The sequence below is a fragment of the Leguminivora glycinivorella genome, chromosome 19 (assembly GCF_023078275.1).
Source record: "Leguminivora glycinivorella isolate SPB_JAAS2020 chromosome 19, LegGlyc_1.1, whole genome shotgun sequence".
NCBI lineage: Eukaryota > Metazoa > Arthropoda > Insecta > Lepidoptera > Tortricidae > Leguminivora > Leguminivora glycinivorella.
This window is the reverse complement of record NC_062989.1, coordinates 4483525-4507785: the sequence shown is the minus strand read 5'-3', so window position 1 is coordinate 4507785 and position 24261 is coordinate 4483525. Positions and strand designations below refer to the sequence as shown.

Genomic DNA, 24261 nt, shown 5'->3' with positions numbered 1-24261 from the left:
GATCGCAGCTGGGTCTCTCATGTGGCTGGTACTGGTGTGTCCTAGAATACTGGATATATACACAGATAGGGCGATCTACTCTCTGCTACCCTAGCCCGCGGGCAAGAGCAGAGGGGGGGATAAGAACACAAGCCTATAGGTTGCCTATCTCAGCTTCGCTGGCTGAACTGTACAGCTTATTGTAGGGATACACTTGTGCATATTTTGAACACAAGATCTATGGTAAGTGACGGTCTGTGTTTCAGATATGTTAGAGTAGGGAAAAACAATAGGATTAGGGTAGAATCACACACTATTTCTATGAAAGTAGAGTTCTATTATGATTGGTCTTAAAATATAATTGGTCAACGTGTATTGTGGAGAAATAATTTAACTATTACTATTTATATGGTTTAAATGGACTTTAAATGTGGTGTTTACTATCTTAAAATATGTGGTAAAACTGGTAATGTATAAAATCTCTTATTACTTAATTTATCTGAGTGAAATTAATAATTGTGGTAGCAATTTCTGATTCTTCATGTAGCATCGAGCCAGTGAGTGTTGCTAACTAGTTTTCAAGGTAAATTCTATCAAGTTGGTTAGGGAAACAAACTATTCTTTGGAATAAAAAGCATAGGTTTGTTATAGGGCCCAGTGGCATGCGAGCGCCGTCCACTGATGACAAGTCAAAAGCTTCAAGGAGTTACTAGACTTACTTACTTCGTTCTCAGTGGTAGCAACTACTCGGAGCCTTGATGATACATTAGAAGGATCGAGAAGTTATGGTCTATTAACAGTATTGGGGAAAAGGGGGGTTTAGCTAGGGAAAAAGAAACAAAACAAAAAGGGGGTTAGTTCGTAGATAGATAGCCCTTCAGGCTTACTTGCTTAGGATCCTGATAAAGTGGTTTGATCAGGTCAGGGGTCCTATTCCACATCGCAAGTTCGTACCCAAATCAGGACCACTAATAAGGCGTAGTGGATGATTACCAAAATATTTTTTAATATTTATTTCATGTATGTTTCACTCACTAACTTTTATTTTAAAATTTCTTCATTACGTCATTAATTTTCTCACATATAACTTTCTAGGCCTAAATCTGATAAAATACTCTTCTATAACACTATATTATTATGCTACAATAACCTTTATTCTTCTTCAAAATATAAATAAATAAAAATTTAAAAATTAGTCAAAAATACAGCTGATACTCATTAAAGGATCTAGGTTATCGCGGTTCACATCGAAGGGTTCTACTTATTCACGCTAGACGATCACAAGGCCAAGTTTACGGGGTGTATTTAAAGGGGGGTTAGCTATACTGTTGGTTAGTCAAGTAAGTAAGTAAATAAGTAAGGTGAGCGGAGGTTTAGTTACATTTGGTGCCGTGACCAGGATCTAAGATGTGCTCTGTAGAACACATCTTGGATACCAAGGTTTATAAATAAATAATAGGAATTAGCCTTACCAGGCTACATTTGTTGTTGTGAAGATGAGTGGGTGTGCTGTATTTCTGACTTATTTCATCTCTAAATAAAACTCATATACCTAATATTTTTATTCAATCGCTATTTCATAAAAACAAAAATAACTTTATTGTTAGTAAACACGTCTGTAGTATTTTCTTCCATTGTTAATTCTTGCCGCGTTCCGAGCGAAGTCATGCATCAGTACAGAATCAATTATATTTTCGTCTTCCTCTGGTATCTGTAAAAATAAAATAATAAAATTAAAGTAGTGTAGTAAAGTTAGACAAAATTAATTTCTAGGAAATTAGCTCATAATCGTAGTGGTTAAACATCGTCCCGATTAGGCCATTTGGTTGCATTGCTACGTAGCAATTGTTGGCTTTGGCGCAACTTAACGTTTCCTTGCGCCTATGTGTAGTACTATTATTTATTCTGTGCCTTAATGTATGTTTTTATGGCTGTTGTATAGGCGGGGCTAGTACGTAAAATACTAGGTACTTATAGAAAAAATATTCATGTACCTAAAATAAAAGAAGGCGCGGAGCTGTAGTAGTTTAGAAGAGTTTCCCACCTAGTAATCGGAATTGGAAACATAAGTGTGTACCACAGACCAAAACAACAAGACGGCCCTTACAGGGCGACTCGCGGTCACCACGCATACGAAAAATAAGGTTTATATAAGTATGAACGCGCGCGACACCGGTCAGTAGCGCCCCAGCTTACGACCCGCTAACAGTCCCTATGTCCGTTCGAAAAAAAATCAAAAAGAATCAAATTATGTTTCTAAAATGGTGTCCTGTAGCATAAAGTGGTGTGGCAAATCAACAAACAATTCAACATATAAAAAAGATGGAATAACATTCCACAGGTAAGTCAAATTCATTATTTCGTTGAATATTGTTTATTATCCGCGGAGTTCATTGTATACTGGGTAATATGGTTGTACTGGGCGGCGCCGAAGTATGCCCATCCCTTTTCGTCAAGTTAGGAATGCGATATGCTATCCCTTTTACGTAAACGACTAGGGATGGGGGCCATGTTTGTTTATGTCTGTTGCGGGAACTTCGTGCTGCCGTTCGTACCATATGGTACCATTTAATGAAATATAAAAGAGAGGTGATTTGTAATTGAGAATAATTATCTAGAAACTGTAGTTTTATTTAGTTGCTTGATTAGTTTAGAATAATTGGTATTCATTAGTAAGTAGAAATGCATAGTTTAGTTATTAGTTAGTAGAAGGATTGTTTTTGAGGTACTATCACAATAATTACTTAATACGAAATATTAGCAGTTATTCAAAGTAGGAAAAGACCATGAATGTGACATTCTCCTTAACAAACGTCCATGGGATACGATTGCCACCAACGTTTCACCTTTGACCTGATGATGAACTTGGAAAAAGTGCGACGGAACTCAAGAGTTGGTTTGTGTACGGCATATGTTGTGTGGGTTTTTTAGAATCCTCTAGGGGAGCAGTTAGGTCTCCGGTCATGAGATGGAGCTGATGATGAACTTGGAAGAAGTGCGACGGAACTCAGAGTTGGTTTGTGAACGGCATATGTTGTGTGGGTTTTTTAGAAACCTCTAGGTGAGCAGTTAGGTCTCCGGTCATGTAGACTTGTAGGAAGAATATTTAATCACGAAATAACTATAAATAAGTTTGAAAAACTGCATGTAGTATTTTATTTGTTGCAAAACAAATTCGCCACGGTACCGGTACCGGTACCATTGTCTATAATAAACATGTCCCATCCTTACGGCTACGCGTGAAGGTGCGCCATTATTTGAAACGACCAATGGCAGCACCGTGCGCTCCCGCCTCGCCCCGCAAGGTTTGGTGATTTGCGTCTCGAACAATATTGCTTCCAATAGGCTTCTATGGGGGTGTTCTGTGGTGTGTACACTATAGCAATAGAATTTCATGTCAAAACAAATTGTGCTCTATCGGCCTAGTACATTTTCATAGCAGGTTCTGCCATCTTCAGGGCTATTTTGAAAGCTTTACATCACGTTTGCGCTTTACATTGGAGATCGGATAGCTTCGATGCTGTCTTATATAGTCCATGAACACTCTCTGATGTTATGTATGTTCCTGGAAGGCGTCTGTTATACAGAATTTCATTTATAGGCAGGATAACTACTAGTTAGGACAGTAAGTAGGTCGTTATCATAATCTAGGTGTAAGACTATATTATCTCAGATAACCTAGGATACCTAAGCCCTAGATTTAAGACCTAGTAATACAAGAAGATAGGCTCTAGTCTAATGGCTATGGGGGCGCGATTATTCATTGTCGCGCTGAAGTACAATATTATATGGGGCGTCCCGCCATTTTTCTATGAATACTGAATAGCTACACGCATGTTATACTATGACAGTACCTCCTTCGATGGATGGTTTGTTTGCATTTCAGTTGTAACTCTATAATATATGTATTGTCTCACAGGATTTCATACATCATACAATAAATTGACAAAGTCTTTATACTGAATATTTTCACTATGAGAACAAATGTCTGTCTGTTAGGTTATACGTATTAATCATGTTAGGACTAATTTAGTTCATTAGCTTATAAGTCATCATATATTTTCATATTACATCCGTAGTAAACAAGCATACGCCCCTCTTGATGGTGAGAGGTCACCGTAGTCTATATCTGCCAATTATTTCAATAAATTAAATGCACTGTACGAATTTCAACTTTCTATACGTATATATTTTTACTGTAGTAATACAAATAAGTATGTATGTATAAACAAGATTTTCAATAGCTTCATATGACATGAGTTCGTTATCTCACATGATAAGCTGTAGGCTAGTCTAAAATAGTAAGTGTAAAACCATACAATTATTATGTTCGGTAGATTGTGTACACAGCTTTTATACAATATTTCACAAGTCAGGAGTATGCCAACATACTGTACTTCATTACAACCATGTCAAACATATCCTACGAAATATTAGCATTACCAGCATCTGGGAGGTCGTATCTCGCCATACTTTAACTCCACCACTGCTTGATCATTGTCACAATTGCTCAAATAATTTCATGAATATTGATTGAAACTTGTAATATTTCTGTTAAGTAGGCATACTCGTAGATAATAAGCACTATTATCATTATAAAACCATATTTTACTGAGGTTCAGAAATAGTATGTAGTATGTGGTACGCAGTAGGAATGTAAACTTACCTAACGTGACCGGGTCCAGTCTGATTGTCGGATTACTTTGTTGTTCAGTAACGTTGAACATGAGCTGGTAGTGCAGATCAGCGAGTCCTTAGTACACTGAAAGGAAATAGTCAGACATTAGAAATATTCATATACAAAGAGTAAGAAAAGGGTATTGTTTAGAGTGGGGTTCTGTCAAATTGGGTTCAATATTATTTCATTTATCTATTCACGGGGGCGCGTCGCTTAATTTTGGAACTAAGACACGGCCATGAGAAATATTGTGTCAGAAAAAACAATGCATACAGCAAAATTTACAAAAAGGAAATTAAAAATAAAAAAAGTTTGAGAACCCCTGCCTTGCAGTGCATATCTACACGAGTTAGGACATAAATGAGTTAGTAATAAATTTGCTTAGCCAATAAAATGATGATGAGTCAGTTAAGTTTGATTTTTATCCGGTCGCTCATGCCTCGCCGTTTTGCTCTACGCTTCATTTCAATTTTCTAGATAAAATATTGATGCCATGAGCTGTTCACTTTTAAATTTAATAATTAGAACGTGTTATTATAATAAAACATAAGTACCTTTCATTTATATGAAGTCAGTAGATATATGGAAGACGGTCCAACCTGAAGCATGGCCTCTCGGGTAAAACCTAAAATTGTATATATGAAAAAAAATTTAGTTAAAAAAAGGGTGTATGTATGTTTAAGGAATCTTATTTATAAATACGTATCATTAAGATTGTTTATATTTATCTAGGCCATTCATGGTTAAGAAAAAAAAAAAGAAGAACAACCATATCCATGTTTCTATGTAAAATTTCCTGCCGAGTCGTTTTACTCACTAAGTAGAGTTAATTAAGTTAAAAAGTAGCTGTTTAGTGGCAATGATTTTTTTGTACTTATTTGGGAATTGTGCTAAGACGGAGTACAGTCCATAAAAAGACACACCGGAAAATTCCTCAGTCCACCTGCACATTGCCGACAGCTGGTTGATGTTCTTCGAGGATGGTTACCCATTTCATATACTGAAAATTAATACATACATTGTTTAAACTCAATGTAGCAGAAATAAAATCTATGCTAAGTCTGGATTTTTAGTCTACATAATTTTATTTAAGTATCAGACATCAAGTTTTATCTTTGAAAAATACAAAATTAAAGTTTGGACAAGATTCAATGCCTATTTTTAAATGCCATGACATTCATTTGAGGTCCTACAAATATTATTTTCCATAGCCCATAAGCCAGCGCTTCAGAAAAATAATTGAGAAGTTTATATGTTGGTACGGAAACAACGTTACAATTTCCAAGAACAGTTAGGAGACCTAGGTCAAATAAATTAGTCGAACATATTTTTAATGCTTACCGTTTAACCAAGGTATGTTCAGTTTCTATAAATATTGTTTTCCATAAAATTTGTGGCAGATGTGTAGAAATATCGGGCATTGTAAATTCCAATTAGATGTTGACTGAAAAATCAAACAACCATATAAACCTCTTTGAAAGTAGCAAATATATTTTGACAGTTAGGACTATTTCACGTACATTTAGAATATTTAAGATCCTCTTAGGCAATGTGAAAGTCAGAAAGTACGAGTAACGTGGGGAAATTTATTATCATTAACTTATCTGACGACAGAACAATGAAATAAGCAACATTTCACCAATATATTCGGTCTAGTCGTTGTAGTTCGCAAGTATGTTCTGCTGGGTTTCGAAAACGACGACTAGTTTGAAAACACATCAAATAATAAAACAAAAGCTTACCTTTCATGCAAAACTGCTTTTGAAGTAGGCAATTAGTTCACTTTATCAATTGAGGCATAGCCCGATAAGACATCCTTTGCATGGGCTGTTTGCTCATTAGATCATGAGTATGAGCACTAAATTCTTCTATTATCTTGATGAGAAACACAACAAAACACATGTCCATTGCATTCACGTTTTTTTTTTTTCCAACAATAATGTCATGTCAATTTCGTAACCTCACTTTCGCTAACGGAAAATTACATTGTAATTGCAGTTCAGAGTTCAATTTGATAAAACAGGCTCACTTTGTCGACAAAATTATTTAGAAGTAACGCGTGTTTAGGGCAAATAATGTTTTGTTTGCATTTTCTTAGTTTGCTAAATGACAAAATGGCGAATATGGACGGTTCATGACCGGCGTCGGCGCAGAATTGCCTGTCGTATTGTTTAAGCAGATTAAAATAAAGCGAATATTTAAATAATTCTAGTTGTAGATCACGTAATTAATAATGAGCTAAAGAAAACAAAAACGGATCTGCCATTTTTTCGCGAACAAGCGGATTAGCGGTAAGCATGACATAGATTAGAGAAAATAATTTAACCACAGATAACATATATCTTCGCCAAAAGGTGTTCTATCGGTGACATTACACAAACTATCATTGTTTTTAAGTTGGTACGCTTGATCGGTCATACAATTTTCGACAAAAGATATTCAGTAATTCAGTAATTTATTGTCCGGTGTTGTCATTTACAAAACTTTACTTCATTTTTCTCTACTTCATTATAGTAAAATTAATACAATAGATGTATTTAAATACAAAAGATTTTGTTAATTTAATTTTCTATTGCTTAAATCACATCAAACTATTCAAGTTGTGTAGATTTTGAACGGTATTTTGTAAATAGGGCCTAACACATGTCCCCTTACAAGTGCGGTCCGACCGTCTGTTAGATCCTTAAAGAATCTCACAATATATTTTTAATGTGGTCACACTTTTGTAAACCGATGCGCACACGCGATTTCCTACGCATTGACAAATTTACACGATAGTTTTCGTTCGATTTCATTAAATTATGAAAAAAAAAAAAATCAATTATATATTTCTAATAACTAGTCAAATATTTGAACATTATGATAGGCTAAATTTATGATATCAAATAATTGTTTTGTTGATTTAATGTTTGTGACTACTAAAAACACATTAGTGTGTTTACAATGAAAATACGCCCATGAGGACAATTGTAAAAGAAAAAAAAAACGGTTAAGGATGACAATATTGACAGTGACAGTTCCTTACGAAAAAAAAATCTGAGCGCGAAGTTATTAAATTTTATTTAAGAAAACCGATTTCACTGAAATTATAGTGTTATGTAGCTTCAAATAATTAGTGTAATTGATAGTGTAGGAGCATGTGTGATTTTTAGTGACGTCTTATTATCACACGTAGAGAAATGTGAGAGTTAACTACGTTTTGAAACGAAGAGCTCTGTTAGTGAAAACATAGTAATTTCAATTAGTTTTAGGCCATAATTAGTTAGTTAAAAAAGGTGTTAGTGCAATAGTGCAAGATTTGAGTACATGGAGACAGAGTTAGCAACAGTTTGGACGCGAAAAACATGAAGTGAACATTGAGATATTTCGTGGGACGTTCGAGTTGAAGTACCCGGCTTTTGATGTCAACTAACGGAGGAGTAAGAGTTTTTGAGCCTGGTCTCATACCTGCTCATAGGACCAATGTGTTACTGAAGATTTTCGATATGATTATGTTGTTAGTGGTGCCATATTATGCCACACTAAACAGAAGAATGGAACAGAAAATGCCGATCAAGAAAAATACATATATGTAAGTGTTCAAAACCCCAGTTAATTTACCCTATTCTAGTTTTATTGAGCAAACAAGACGGAGTTTTATAGTCTGCAGTAATTTTTGAGTTAGAGAAATTAAAGTCACTTAGCGATCAGACGGTTAAAGTACCTAGATGGTCCTGCAACCTTAGTTGGCAAATATTTTTGGAAAATATTTTGACCTTGTGATTTTTATTTTATCTTTCCCTCTGTTTATTGGAACGTCTATAACTTAGCTTTAGTTTCAACCTAAGATAGATTCTTACCACAGCAGTGTTTCTGTCATTGAACATAGTGGATCAGCGAGGACGGTGGAAACATGCGGAGAAAACTTCAGTGTGTGTTTAAGTGCATGCTTAGTAACGCTAGTGAAATAACAAGTGTTTATGATATTCGATTTATGCAATATTTTATTTTTTGACCAATGATTGGACAAATAAGGACTAGCCAACTTTAGAGATGAAGAAATATTCATTGGTTTCAAGTTACTTGCTGTGTTCAAAAATAAGTAACTGGATCTTTTGCGGTTATGCTGATTGTGATCAAGTGTGCAACGTGTCTTCGGAAGAGGTTTCATGGTGTCCTGGGTTATGACACCGACTGAGAAGAGAATAGTTTGGAAAATTTTAAAATATTACCAGGAGGCCAGCAGGATCTAATCATCATCATTAGCTACTCAAGAACTCATCATAGAACTAGCCAAGTATGAAAAGAAAAAAAAGGAAGAGAGACACCTTAACCAAGTTCCTCAGCCCATTGTCGTGTTTGTTAACAATTTGCAAAGTTTGCTGCAGTTGCAAATGTAATGAAGAAGGAATAAATTGCCCGAGGTTACAAAAGACTTTCGGGGCATGTTATACAATATTGAAGACATAGAATAGGACAATACAAGTTTTAAGCTCGTTTCAAGAAAAATTCATTATTTTGTTATATTATTATCCAATCAAATAAAAGTATTTTGAACCTACTTATGACATCATTTTGTATTTTATCATAAGGCAATTAAAACCAAAATAAAATTTTGCAGATAGTTTGAAAAAAAAAGGGAATATATTTTATCAAAACCACATCAAATTTGATGTTACATTATATTTTTACAAAAAATATCAAAACCATATCAAAATTAAGGATACATCATATTTTGCGGGAAAAATTGAAAATATGAAAACCACTTCAAAACTGCAATTATTTTTTTTGCAAAATTGTAATATGCGCTTATTATGAACATTACATGATGTGTAATGTAAATTTTATGTGTACATTGGTTACAAGTCAATGACCTTTTAGTAAAAGTTTTCTTTCAGTGTGGCATACTTATGTGGTACATTATTATTTTTCTTTCCTATCATCATCATCATTATCATTATTTTAAATGCGTCGTGAGTTCTTCAAAATTTTATTGAGATGCAGTGTTATTATTATCAGGGTGGTAGAAGTCAAAATTTTGACTAAAATTAATTTTATTTCTATAGTGATCTGTGTGATAAAGGGCCTTATTGGCTAGCCCATCGTAAAGTTTCACTGTCATTTAGTAGTTTCATTCCTAGGATTATAAAGTGGTGTATGGTGGATGTAAATCTATAATACGGATCTTTTTTATTATCTAGATAAAGAAGTCGGTTCATTATATGGACAACAATTTTTTTTAAATCTTTATTTTGTAAGAAGAATGTATTGGATATACATTGTATGGTTAGATTATTTTAATATAACAATAACTGGACATCATAGTAGCTAGTCTGCCTGGGGTAGACGTTAGGAAAATCGAGATCGGTGGATAAGCTATTTTTCATTTTAGTTATTACAGTTAGCAGTGATATTTATTATTTATGCGTTATCATTTATTACATTATATAGGGTGGTATACTGTACGATATCGGTAATCACCAGTGCAGATCCTCGATCCTAAGCATAACTTGGTCAGTATTTTATCCTACAAAGATCGGAGTAGGGAGGGCCACTAATTTTTTAGCTGACTGTACTTACTTTTATTAAATTTTTGCATTTTGTGCTATCAATGTTGCATTATGAACTGAAAAAAAAAAAAAAAACAAAAACAGGGAAATTGAAAGTAGGGTAGTGTCCTTACAGTAATTGACTCTAATTAAAATGTGAACATAAAATGTAACATTTTCTTCGTACGAACATTTTATTTTTAGTATGTGCATCAAACAATTTTCACACATTGTCAAATTTCTTGCGGTTAATAAATACTTTGTAAAAATGAAATATAGACGTATAAAATGAAACCTATCATAAATAAATTGAAATTTTCTTTGCCTTCGAGTCAGGGTAGAGTGGAGTAAAATGGGATACGTAAATTTTTGAAGTTATTATAGAATTTTATTTTTATTTTTATTATTTATTTTGATTACTTTTAAAAGCGTTGGCTTTCTGTAAACAATCGAATGAAAGCGTAATTGAGGAGGAATGAACGAGTGTATGTGTATTGTGTATAAGTTAGAGGTGATGAATGCTTATAGATGTATGTTTGATAGATTGAATGGCTGGATATGACGGATGTAAGATATGAAAGTGTGTCTCGAATGTTTTATTTTATGGAATGAGTGGATTGATACAGACAGACAGCGCTGGAAAGTGGTCAAAACTAGTTTGGTCGGAATTTGAGGGGAACAAACAAGGGGGGGATTTTGGGAACACATTAGTCATAAAATTCTTATTGGTTAGGTTAAAATCCAATGGATTCGACCCATTTCAAGGGTAGATTTTTGTGACTACCACTACACAAGGTAATAAGACCCATACGAAAAACACACACCTCATCTTGAATGGGATGTATTTGACAATCGACATATTTAAGGGCCGATATCGTCTAGTGAGAACGAGGCTCTTTTCAATATTTGTTTCCTTGTTATGTGTTCAAATTTGTGAAGTTTAGTATCATCAAATCATTTCTTCATTTGATCATGATGTGGTACCAAGTTGAGGTACATGCTTATGTCATTTAAGGTTTGTTTTATAAAAAAAAAAAAACACATCCAAACAAATCTTAAGTCAGTATATTTTATTCAAGTATGAGACATGCGCCAAAACATGTGGCTGGAGTGATTAGGTAGAGACATTGGTTTGAGTTCCGACAATGGAGATTGAAGGCTCTGGACTTATAATGAGAGCTCTAAAGGTTTCTTCGTAATTGCGTGGGAAGTTATTGTGAACTCGTTGAAATTATCACGATAATTATTCCGGTCCAACAGTGTGGATGGAATGAATATTCGCCGCGACCGGGGAACGAGCTAGCAAGAACGGGTTAATAGGACCTATCAGATTCACAACCTGGTATCCCTAGCGATGCGTGGACTCTGAGAAAGGGGTTATCATGGTTCATTGTCGAAATTCTGATGAGCTAATTTCAAAACTGAGTCGCTAGCAGTTGCATAGTATTGGAATACACACCACACGATTAGAAATGGGGGGATATTTCCGACTGATCTAGAGATATTCTTCTTTTATTCAATTTTATTGCTTCTTTTGCTAAGTGAGATTGGATTTTTTTACAAACCACTTTGTATTTTATAAAAGAAATCCAATCGGGGGCGAGTTGTAACAGAACAAGCGTCTATGACGAGGAAATGGACTCGTTATTACATATAAAACTTACGGCGAATCAACTTTTCCTTGACCAACTTTTTGGTGCATATTTCCTTCGGGATTTCATTGAATATTTTAACAAATAATATCTTTGATGGTTAATCACATGTTTAGTTACGTCATCACTGATAAAATTCACTATTATTAAATGTAAAACAAGTTGGAAAAACGTATTTATCAACAAACTACGTTCACATGGACGAAATACTGACACTGACAGTTGTCAACTGCATAGCGTTCCGATATTATGTCTTGGTTCCAATTACGAGTCAGAGAGGTAATAATGACTAATATTGATTATTATACTTCCTGAATATATCATTCAATGTAACATTTAGTAACAGATAAAATATTTTATTGCGAAATTACTTACAAAATAAATAAGAATGTTCCACAAAATAATATTTACGTAAAAATATTTGCGAATCGCTCCACTATTGGACTACATAGGTATCAATATCAATAGCTCTGTCTCTCTCTAAAACACGTGCACTCGGCACGTGTTGATAAGCAAACATCCGTGTGTTAATCGTGAACTCTAATGCATAGGGCATAAGACTTAGTAAACAAAGCACACGATTGAGTAGCCATCTTGTCGGAAGTCGAATGTCAGAAGTCGGAAGTCGAATGTCAGAAGTCGGAAGTCGAATGTCAGAAGTCGGAAGTCGAATGTCAGAAGTCGGAAGTCGAATGTCAGAAGTCAGAAGTCAGAAGTCGGAAGTCGGAAGTCGGAGATAGAATCTATAAAAGGGTCGGAGCGAGCCGACGCGCGTCATTCTTAAAATATCTACAAGACTAACAGTGTCTCTGGCTTTCGTGTGTTACTGGTGAGTGAAGTTGTTCTGCTATTATTTCTCTGTTTGTTTTTACTTGGAAATTATTCTAAGTGATTGTAAACTTTGAAATTGTGTCTCTGTTTGATTGTGCGGGGACAATATCGTCGTACAGTTGAACCTAGACCTGTGGTGGAATTGCTTTACTGTCAGTTGTGGGGTTATTTTAGTGTTCTATTTATAGTGTAGTGTTACATTTAAATTAATGTGTATAGTGAAGTTTTCTGTGCTTTGTTTCTTGAGTGCCGTCAAGCAATACAAAGACTGGGTCGATGTATGGCTGGTGCTTGGAGATAAGTCTGTGTTTGGTTTTGTAGGGAGTAATTCTTGCAAAACTAAGCGTAGATTATAGCACGTAAAGGAAACTTCATTCGTTTGTTTAGTTGGTCAGTAAAATTGAATTTAGTAATTTTCTATGGGGTTATTTTGTGAAAGTTATAAGCCAGATCATTGTTTGTGACAGACTGTTGTCCGGCTAGGCGCTTCTTCCCTTACGGTGTCAAATAAGAGGCGTTTAGGGGTCTTTTTGTTCCAAGTGGAGGGCTTGGGCGCTTTATTTACTTACAAAAGCGTATTTTCTCACCGGTCTCAAAGAGTCCAACTGTTAGATGGAAGTGAGGACTTTCACGATTGACGAAAGACATTAGGAGTAATCCTTGCTCACTGAAGTCGGCAGTATTTGAGGCTGGGGTCCTATATATATATATATTTATTTACTCGGTGCTCTAGTCCATGCTGGCGTTGGTTGTTGGGGATTTCGGTTGTGATCGATCCACATCTAAGTAAAGTTGATCGCAGCTGGGTCTCTCATGTGGCTGGTACTGGTGTGTCCTAGAATACTGGATATATACACAGATAGGGCGATCTACTCTCTGCTACCCTAGCCCGCGGGCAAGAGCAGAGGGGGGGATAAGAACACAAGCCTATAGGTTGCCTATCTCAGCTTCGCTGGCTGAACTGTACAGCTTATTGTAGGGATACACTTGTGCATATTTTGAACACAAGATCTATGGTAAGTGACGGTCTGTGTTTCAGATATGTTAGAGTAGGGAAAAACAATAGGATTAGGGTAGAATCACACACTATTTCTATGAAAGTAGAGTTCTATTATGATTGGTCTTAAAATATAATTGGTCAACGTGTATTGTGGAGAAATAATTTAACTATTACTATTTATATGGTTTAAATGGACTTTAAATGTGGTGTTTACTATCTTAAAATATGTGGTAAAACTGGTAATGTATAAAATCTCTTATTACTTAATTTATCTGAGTGAAATTAATAATTGTGGTAGCAATTTCTGATTCTTCATGTAGCATCGAGCCAGTGAGTGTTGCTAACTAGTTTTCAAGGTAAATTCTATCAAGTTGGTTAGGGAAACAAACTATTCTTTGGAATAAAAAGCATAGGTTTGTTATAGGGCCCAGTGGCATGCGAGCGCCGTCCACTGATGACAAGTCAAAAGCTTCAAGGAGTTACTAGACTTACTTACTTCGTTCTCAGTGGTAGCAACTACTCGGAGCCTTGATGATACATTAGAAGGATCGAGAAGTTATGGTCTATTAACAGTATTGGGGAAAAGGGGGGTTTAGCTAGGGAAAAAGAAACAAAACAAAAAGGGGGTTAGTTCGTAGATAGATAGCCCTTCAGGCTTACTTGCTTAGGATCCTGATAAAGTGGTTTGATCAGGTCAGGGGTCCTATTCCACATCGCAAGTTCGTACCCAAATCAGGACCACTAATAAGGCGTAGTGGATGATTACCAAAATATTTTTTAATATTTATTTCATGTATGTTTCACTCACTAACTTTTATTTTAAAATTTCTTCATTACGTCATTAATTTTCTCACATATAACTTTCTAGGCCTAAATCTGATAAAATACTCTTCTATAACACTATATTATTATGCTACAATAACCTTTATTCTTCTTCAAAATATAAATAAATAAAAATTTAAAAATTAGTCAAAAATACAGCTGATACTCATTAAAGGATCTAGGTTATCGCGGTTCACATCGAAGGGTTCTACTTATTCACGCTAGACGATCACAAGGCCAAGTTTACGGGGTGTATTTAAAGGGGGGTTAGCTATACTGTTGGTTAGTCAAGTAAGTAAGTAAATAAGTAAGGTGAGCGGAGGTTTAGTTACAGATTTCATATTATTTTTTAGGCCTAGGCCTGCAAAGTAACTTTTTTTTATAAAATATTGTCCTTTAGAGCATTTTTTTTAATTTCATTGTATGTTTGAGAAAATGCCTCGGCGTGAAAACGGATTCCCGGCCTCGTATCCCTATCCGGCCTCGCTCGCACGCTCGCTCGGCCGTATATACCCACTTGGCCGGAAATCCTCATTTTCCCGGCCTCTGATGTAATGTACTATTTTACTTTTTACTCCTTATTCTGGCGCAGCGATTCTATATGACCGTAAAAAATAAACCGGTTCCGAGCCTTGCTGCCTACGAATTGCCATTGTGACGTTGGCTATGTACCCTGCTGTGCAGCATCCTCGTTGGAAATGCAACGCCAACGTACATTTCCTATACAAGTGGCACTTGTTTTGCAGACCGTCTGTGTCGACAGCTCTCTTATTTCAGATTCATTCGTGAATACAAGAAGCACGACATCGACATTTGGGCTGTCACCACTACCAATGAACCTCAGGACGCATTTTTACCATTCACTAGATTCCAAGATTTGGGTTGGACCCCTGGAAAAATGGTAAGTAATAAATACAGATATTCAGCGACCAATTCTAGTAGATTCTGATTTTTTCTCTTTAAATATCGATTTTTATTGTTGCTATAGGGTCAATGGATCATCAACAACTTGGGTCCCACGATAAAGAACTCCTCTGATATCAACCATGTGAAGATTCTGACCGTAGATGACCAGAGGATCACCATTCCCTTATGGTTTAATATTGTAAGTATTGTTTTTTATATCTCGATCATAAGTTCTAACTTTGAGAAGAGTAATCTAGAGGTACACTGACGAAAGCAGAATTGGGCGAACTTAAGAACTTGATAAAAAAAACTAAAGAGACGAGCCAAGGCGAGACTAGAATCTTTAAGATAAAGAGACATTTATTTCCGAAAATGTATGAAGGTCTGAGTAGTCGGACCCGTCAAAATCTATATAATTTTTTACGATTGCTGCTGGATAATAAAGTAGGAAACTGGGAACTTTTAAATCTAAAACATTACTCGTACACCCTCTGTTTAGTACGACTTAGGTATATTCTTCTCTTTTGGTGCTGATCATCATCTCTTCCTTGCGTTATCCTGGCATTTGCCACGGCTCATGGCATAAAATGACATTTTGCACATAAATTCCGAAAAACTCATTGGTGCGAGCCGGGGTTCGACCCCGCGACCTCCGGAACGAAAGTCGCACGTACTTACCGCTAGGCTACAAGCGCTACTATCGCTGATATTAATACTTAATTATCTATACATAAATAAATACTGGTCACAGATGATAGAGAAGCATCCAGAGGTGTTGAACTGGATCGACGGTATCGGTGTGCACTGGTACACGGACAAGTTCTCGCCCGCCGCCATCCTCGAGGCGGCCGTTAAGAACCACCCGGACAAATTCATTCTTGCTACTGAAGCCTGCGAAGGTAAATCAAAACTTTTGATTTTTATCATCAAGTATCTTGCACTCATGGGTTCGCCAAAAGTATGTTTTTAGTTTGGATGTTAACCTCTGAACGCCATCTCTTCTCTCTTCTGTGTCGTATCCTCATGGCTGAGGGACGTGATGAATGTGGACACTCTTCACCAGTTGTCTCCACGCCACCCGATCCCGGGCCCGGTGCATGTTAGCCTGCAAAGTGGTCTTTGTCACAGACGTTATTCTGTCTGGCCAACGTGTGCCAATGCTTCCATTTCTTCGCTTCCTTGCCGTGCGTTCCGTGATTGTGAGTTTCTCTAGACTATCTGGTGCGGTCCTGCTCAGATGGCCACAGAAACCAAGCACACGTTGGGTGCAAAAAGTATCTCCATCATACATAAACTAATCTAAAAATTATTAAATTTTATATGTTTACTTATTGTTTTACAGGCTCCTTCCCTTGGCAGTTGGAAAAAGTGTCGCTCGGAGACTGGTCGCGTGCCCAGTCCTACATACATTCTATCTTGGAAGTAAGTTCTTTTAATACAGCATGAGGAGCTATGAGGAGCTAAGCATACAAAGAGTATACCGACTAATCTTCAAGTACCGCTAAGATACAAAAACAACACAGAACCCAGAAACCCAATTTTGCACCCTCTAAATAATACAGTCGAGAGAAAGTGTAATTTTTCTGGTAGGTAAATCTGAAAAACGTAATGTATCATCGTTTATTTTTTTTTTTTTTTTTTTTTTTTTTTTTATCTCTCAATACAATTTTCATATTTAAAGTAAAAGAGTACAATAGCAATTACTTATTGTATAGCGATCGTCGTAATGTACATAATGTAAACAATTCAATTCATAAAACATTTTAAGAACCATTTGTTACGTTATAAATCAGTTTTATCATTAATTATTTAAATAAAATGGTTTCACAATGAATAAAAAATAATTGTACTATTAAATAATGTCAAATTAAATAAATAAAGACAGAAAGTGTCTAATAAAAATATGTCAAATGAATTAGTTACTACATAATAAAATAAATTAAATGCTAATACAATGTATTATCTTGGTCATCGTCAGTTCACATTGAGAGATATTCCTGTACTGAGTAAAGAGATTTATTTACTAAAAAGGTTCTTAGTTTGCGTCTGAATGTCACATCGCACATCTCGTTTTTTATTTCAGTTGGTAGGTGCTCGTAGAAAGTCGGGCCTATTACACGTGGGTTTCTTGCATGTAATGCTGTACGGCGCGGGACGGTTCGTAGTTTTCCCGAACTCCGGAGGCGTTTACCCGCAACCTCCACTCGCTTAAATTGAGACAAGTGTTTACGCGTCAACATAACTACCTCGAAAACGTACTGCGAATAGTGAGTCATGATTTGATGTTCAGCAAACAATTCTTTACAGGATTGCCTCGGTTTTAAATTGAGTATAGTCCTTATCGCTCTTTTTTGCATGAGTAACACCCTATTTGCATCGGTCGAGTTACCCCACAAGATCACGCCGTATGTCATAAGCGAGTGGAAGTATGCGAAGTAAGCCTGCCTCAACGCAGCACATGAAATCATTGGCTTCACCTTTTGCAATGCGAAGATTGCACCACCCAGCCTTCCACATAGTACGTTTATGTGCTGCTTCCAACTCAAGGTGGGATCCATTGTGAATCCTAAAAACCTACATGAATCGCTTGTCGGGATAGGAGACTGAATATTCACGTTAGGGACGCACCTACCTGCGAACAGCATGACGTTCGATTTGTTAACGTTTAGAATCAGTCCGTTCGCCGAAAACCATTTATTAAGATGATCGCACACGGTGGTGACTTTGTAGTTGAGATGCTCATATGTTTCAGCGCTGACAACTACAGTTGTGTCATCGGCAAACAAAATGACTCGACCGTCTTTAACAGCTGAGGGCAGGTCATTTATGAACGCGAGAAATAGAGTATTTCCCAGAGCCGAACCTTGAGGAATTCCCACTGTCACGTGGCCAGTTTCTGATCGTATTCTTTTCCCTCCCGCCATCACTTCTACTGTCTGTGTTCGGTTTTCTAAAAAAGATTTCAGTAGGTTACCATGCAGCCCATAACAGGAGAGTTTTTTTATAAGCAGGTCGTGACTTATAACGTCGAATGCTTTCGACAAGTCACAATAGATGCCAGCTACTTTCTGCCTGTCATCGATAGCGGTGGTGATGCTGTCAATCATGTTATACGCTGCAGTAGTAGTGGACATGTTCTTACGGTAAGCAAATTGTCTGTCAGTCAGTAGGTCGTTCTCGAAATGTTTCATTAGGTGTTGGGACAGGATGGACTCTATGATTTTGGATATGTTGGGTACTATTGAGATCGGTCTGTAATTATCAACGGATGTTTTATCACCCTTACTTTTGTAAACAGGACACACTCGTGTGCTTTTAAGTATATCGGGGTAAACGTCTTTATTGAACATCTCATTGATGAGGGAGACCAGATTATCCGAAATTAATGGCCAAATTGACAATAGAATGTTGACTGATATGTCATATATATCAAGTGTGTTTCGACTTTTTAATAATGTTCTGAGAGTGCGATCGAGGTCAGCACGTGTGACAGTGGGAAAACTATAGGCATTTATCTGAGCGGTTTGTAAGTGGGCGTGCAGATAATTTATCGCGAGTTGTTCATTTACGCCTATGTTGTAAGTTGAAGCGACACTCAAAAAATGACTATTAAGGTGGTCAGGAACTTCTAATTTTTTCACAGGAATTGAATTACCTTTTTTTAAAGTAATGTCTTTCCTGTCCTGTGATTGAGAGGTTTCGTCCTTGATTATTTTCCAGATTTCTTTTGAAGGATTTTGACTGTCTGTTATCCTTTTGGTGGTGTAAGTTTGCCTGGCTTCTAAAACTTTTCGTTTAATCAGGTCTGAGTAGTACTTAATACTTGTGGATATACTAATGTCATCTGGATATTGTTGTCGGAAATGCGAAAGATCATTTAAATTTTCCATATATTTTGAGATTTCGTCAGTCATCCATGGGATACTTGGTTTACTTTTTATTCGTATCCGTTTTATGGGGAAATGAATATCTATAAAATATGTTAATACGCGTATTAATTTGCTAAACTTATTGCTAATGTCAATGTTATTATTAAATACAAAATTCCAATCATAATTCTCAATGTCACAGTAAAATAAATAAATTGATTCGTCATTAATTAGCCTACGTTCTTGAAAGGTATTTGTTTCCTCACGGTACAGATGTTCGACCGTTATTGTGAATAGCTGCGCGTTATGGTCACTTATCGGTGTATCTATCGGTGAGGCGGTGACGTCACAGGTGTTGTTTACGATGCCGCAGTCGATGGAGGTGGAACTCTCCGCGCACACACGGGTCGGAAACCCAACTGTGTTCGCGCATCCATAACTGGCCAGTATATCATTTACTTTTAATTTTTCATTTTTTTCAGATAAGAAATCGACATTCAGATCGCCAACCACTACGAATCTTTTATTTTCTAAAGTTACTTTACTTAACAATAATTCTAATTTCGTAATAAATATGTCAAAATCTCCTTTCCCAGTTCGATAAATCGCAACAATAATTAAATTTAAATTTACAATTTCAATTGATGTTATCTCAAAATGATACTCAACGGAAACGCTTTGCAGGTCGTTGCGCTGTTTATACCGAATATCGTTCCGTATGTACAACGCAACGCCGCCATGGGCGATGCGCTTGCGGCAGTATGCATTCGCTAACTCGTAGTTACATAACCTCACTTTGTCAATTTCGTTACTTTTGCACCAAATTTCGCTACATGCTAAAACATCTGGTTTTTCGGTGTCTAATAAAATGTTCAACAATGCGGTTTTGCCACAAATGGATCTTACGTTTTGGTGTATTAGTTTGAAGACCGAGGAATTCGCTAACGTGGCAACCGATCGCCGCTGCTCACTTTGAAGTTTTTGGCTTCACAACGTTGAAAATTCTAATGGACACACCTTCCGGCCAGTTCTTACGACTACGGACTATTCGTACTTTATCTGCTGGTACATCAACCTTGAACGATGAGTAATGTCCTCTAGTTACCGTCAGCTTTTCACACTCGGCAACCTGCACGCCTGTGGTGGACTTGATGTGGTCAACTAAATCTGCAGATGTGGTTTCTTCACTCAGATTGAAAACATGAAGACTGACAGATCGTGGTACAGCCGCTCTCAAACCATCCCGCCGTTCCATCAGTCCTACCTGCCGGGCTGGGACAGGCGGTTCGAAGGGCTTGGAGACAGCTGTCTGGAGAGCCGGCTTGGCTTTGAAAGTATCTGGCGATAGTGGAGGTCTCTGCGTTGTAGGCAACATATGACCAGTGGGTTGAGCCGGCCACGCTGGGCAAGGAGAGACCACATTTGGTGCTGGCGGTGGTCCTTGGGTTGCAGTCAGCTTACGATTTGCAGGCTGAGCAGGCCAGGCTGGGCCAGGAGGCATGGGCATGGGCAACCTGGGGACTATCGCCTGGAGAGCTGATCCTCGGAGAACATCTGGTGGCGGTGGTGGGCCCTGTGTCGCGGGCAACATACGATCAGCAGGCTGAGCCGGCCAGGCTGGGCCAGGAGGCACGGGCGGCTTGGAAGCTGCCGTCTGGAGATCCGATCCAGCTGGGGGAGCATCTGGTGACGGCAGTAGCTGTGCTGCCACAGCCTCGGACTGCAGCTTGCGACGAGGGCGGGACCTAAGTTGCATCTTTTCCACTGGCAATGTTCTTGAGGAGCGAGTGGGAGTTGAGACTTCTTTTTGTGGTTGGTTTACGCAGCCCACATTTTGGACTTGCATTGTGTCCAGGTTGGTGTCATGCATAAAGGCCAGTCCTTCCGGACCAGAGTCATTCAGTGAGATATTCAGTGTCCCGTGAGAGTGGAGGTATTTTGGTGTAGTGTATTGCGTCTCCAAATTGAGGTCAGTCATTTTTGAATTTAGTATTTTTAATATCTCCGTATTTGTTTGCTTTTGCGTCATGATTTCACGTTGTTGGTTTATCATTATATCATATGTTTTGTCCAATTTATCTTTTATTTCATTCACTGTCACTTTTAAATTCAAAATAACGTCCACTAACCTGTCGTCGTTTATGTTATCCTTCAGTTTGTCCTTTTTTGGAGGCATTTTTACAATTTTTAATTAGTAATTTAGCGTTCACAGTAATATTTAACTACACAAATCACTTTATAAGTATAATTGAATTAAATAGAATTAATTATAAACAGAGCTATACAAATTAGCTTCGTACTCATGGCAGTGGCGCCATCTCTATCTATTTAATTTACTTGGATTTTTGCGTTAAGAAGAAGTATCGTTCTAACATACAACTGGCATGGTCCTCTACACTCAATCTAGGACTTTTACAATTTTTAACGGAGTTTTTTTTAAATCATAATTTAAGGAGCTTAGTCGCTGAGCGATTATGGCGCTCCATACGTTCGCGAACATTATACAGTAGCAATAAATTAGTTAATATACATACATTCCTTATAAATCTTGTACAGTAGTTTAGCTTGCTCTGACTGAGGTTTGGCCAGCAGAACATTGCAGAATCCAGTGTAAAAAGTTCCACGGCGATGAGACTCCCCCCGTACACACTCCATCAATATGTGGTATACGTTGACTCGATGACCCCACAATCATTACAGTTCGGGTTTTCAACCTTACCCATCATGAATTTAAATTTATTCGAAGGAATGTGTCCAGAACGGAGTCTCATCGCTATCACAAGGTCCTGACGTGTAAGCGAACACTGGGTCATCCAAGGAGACTGTAACGGTTCAGGCTGTATAGTGCGGTACCATATACCCTTCTCTTGGGATCTTTTATCAAAAAATTCCTTCCAGCGATCGGCACAGTGCTTTTTGACTTGAGCTAGTACTTCGGTATAAAAAGGTGTAACCTTAATAACTACGCCTTCAGAGGATGCTTCTCTCGCTAGTTTATCTGCAGCTTCGTTACCATCAATACCTATATGGGATGGAATCCATTGAAGCATAACAGTTTTTTTTAACGGAGTTGAAATGCATTTACTTACATATGATGTGAGTGACTCGTCGGCGTCGCCGCTCCTAATACCTTCTCATAGCGAGAGAAAAATTTGGCTTTACCAAATAAACATAAGGACGCACTGGGGTCAAAATAATTTCACCACGGCTAAACAGCTAAAAGAATATTTTTACTTCAGGACCTGAACTACAACCTCGTGGGTTGGATCGACTGGAACCTGTGCCTCGACAAGCAAGGTGGTCCCAACTGGGTCAAGAACTTCGTAGACTCTCCCATCATTGTGTTCCCTGAGAATAATGAGTTTGTCAAGCAGCCAATGTTCTACGCCATGGGACACTTCTCCAAGTGGATCCCGCGGGGCTCCGTGAGGCTGGAGGTGGAGGAAAAGAAGGGGCTGTTGGAGAAGTCGGTGGACCACGTCGCCGTCCTGACTCCGAAGGACACTGTTGTTGTCGTTCTTCATAATACGTGAGTTTTTTTAAAGACTGTCCCTCTTATTCATAAACGTACTAGAAGTTATCAAGCAGATAAAGTTCATTTGTCCTTTTCTATCACACCAATACGTCGAAAAGGGTCAAACGAACTTTATCGGCTTGATAACTTTAGAGTACGTTTATGAATAAGGGAGTTAATCTATTGTGTAATCTGCTCTGCTTGTATGACAGACTGAATTTAGTTCGAGTTATCAATTGAAAAGTAGACCCTTGAGATTCAAGTACAGTACAGATATTAAACAGTAAGTATCGAGGGTTTACTGGTGAAACCCGATAAATCGAGATAATATTTTGTCCTTGAAATAACAACATTGTGGAAATTACACATAGTTCGATTTTCAAACACCAGTTTGTTGAACTTATCGGTTATCATCAGTAAACCCTCGGTATGTTGTTTTAAAATAAGTATTTTTATATTAAAGGGAAAAATGGAAAAATTTACGCTTCCGGCGGGACTTGAACCCGCATCATTTTTGCAATTAAATAAATAAATAAATCCGTGCAATGCTCTTAAGAGCATCTTGGTTAAGAGCATTGCACGGATTGCAAAAAGGATGCGGGTTCAAGTCCCGCCGGAAGGGTAAATTTTTCAATTTTTTCCTTTAATATAAAAATGTTTAGAATCGTTCGCAGACGTTTCTGCTTGTTAAAAATTAAATTTAAAATAAGTAATTCTTCTTGAGTCAGATCCTTTTAGGAGCGACTTCTCCTCTTCTGTTATAAATTTGACCTTCTTGACATACATCCCACTACTACTGGGCCTCCCCTCAAGCAAGAGCAGCTTGGGCTCTACAAACCAACCCCAATACGGGCTAATAGGGACCTACCTGAATCCTAGGCCATAGTGACGTTATACAAAATCAGATTGTAAGAAATCTCTTACTGCTTGTCATTTTGACATGGTTATAGAGTGGCCTAGGGTTCCAATTGGTTGAGTGTACACATCTTTAACTTCTTGGAAGGTGTGTGCTGTAGGTTTCACGATATTTTTGTTTACCGAATTTCCTTCTAAGTATTTTCTGTTTTTTATGCGCAGGGGCAACGCGCGCAACGTCCGCGTGCAATTGTGCGAGGAACACACAGTCATCGCTCTGGAGAAGGCTTCCGTCACCACACTGGAGTTCCAGGCTCCTTCTGCCTCATCATACAACTATAATAAAATAATGAATACCTAAAGATAAGAATTGTTTATTTACAAAAACATATCCACTTTAGGTAGGTACTAGCTGGTTAGAGTTTCTGCAGGTTTTAGTGTCACACAGACTGACCGCGTGGAGCGATCCGCACCAAACTAATATGAATTAAGTTCAGCCGGCGTAGTCGAATGGCAATCGTCGGCGCCAGACGCAGACATAAATGTAATCTGGCCCTGTCGCGCCAATACGCAGGAGCGATAGAGATAGATGGCTACGAAACAGATATTATCGTGAGCGTTTGTGAA

At 37.4% G+C, this 24261-nt stretch overlaps 1 protein-coding gene and 2 long non-coding RNA genes across 3 annotated transcripts in view; 1 reads left to right on the top strand and 2 right to left on the bottom strand.

Moving 5' to 3' along the window:
• The window catches only part of LOC125236289 (putative glucosylceramidase 3), a 46764-nt gene extending 22763 nt beyond the window's left edge, over positions 1-24001 (top strand). The window contains exons 7-12 of the mRNA XM_048143022.1: positions 15268-15391; positions 15479-15595; positions 16148-16295; positions 16739-16818; positions 22505-22794; positions 23857-24001. Coding sequence (XP_047998979.1) covers positions 15268-15391; positions 15479-15595; positions 16148-16295; positions 16739-16818; positions 22505-22794; positions 23857-23995 — 898 coding nt within the window. The 3' untranslated portion in view covers positions 23996-24001. The remainder of the gene's footprint in view (positions 1-15267; positions 15392-15478; positions 15596-16147; positions 16296-16738; positions 16819-22504; positions 22795-23856) is intronic.
• On the bottom strand, positions 1601-5272 carry LOC125236294. The gene is made up of 3 exons (XR_007178195.1): positions 5212-5272; positions 4646-4741; positions 1601-1690 (listed from the first exon to the last, which is right to left on the bottom strand). It is a non-coding gene; the product is annotated as an uncharacterized LOC125236294 (long non-coding RNA).
• Positions 5535-6461, bottom strand: LOC125236293. Its single transcript, XR_007178194.1, has 3 exons — positions 6400-6461; positions 5999-6101; positions 5535-5657 (listed from the first exon to the last, which is right to left on the bottom strand). It is a non-coding gene; the product is annotated as an uncharacterized LOC125236293 (long non-coding RNA).
• Positions 24002-24261: the final 260 nt, after the last annotated feature.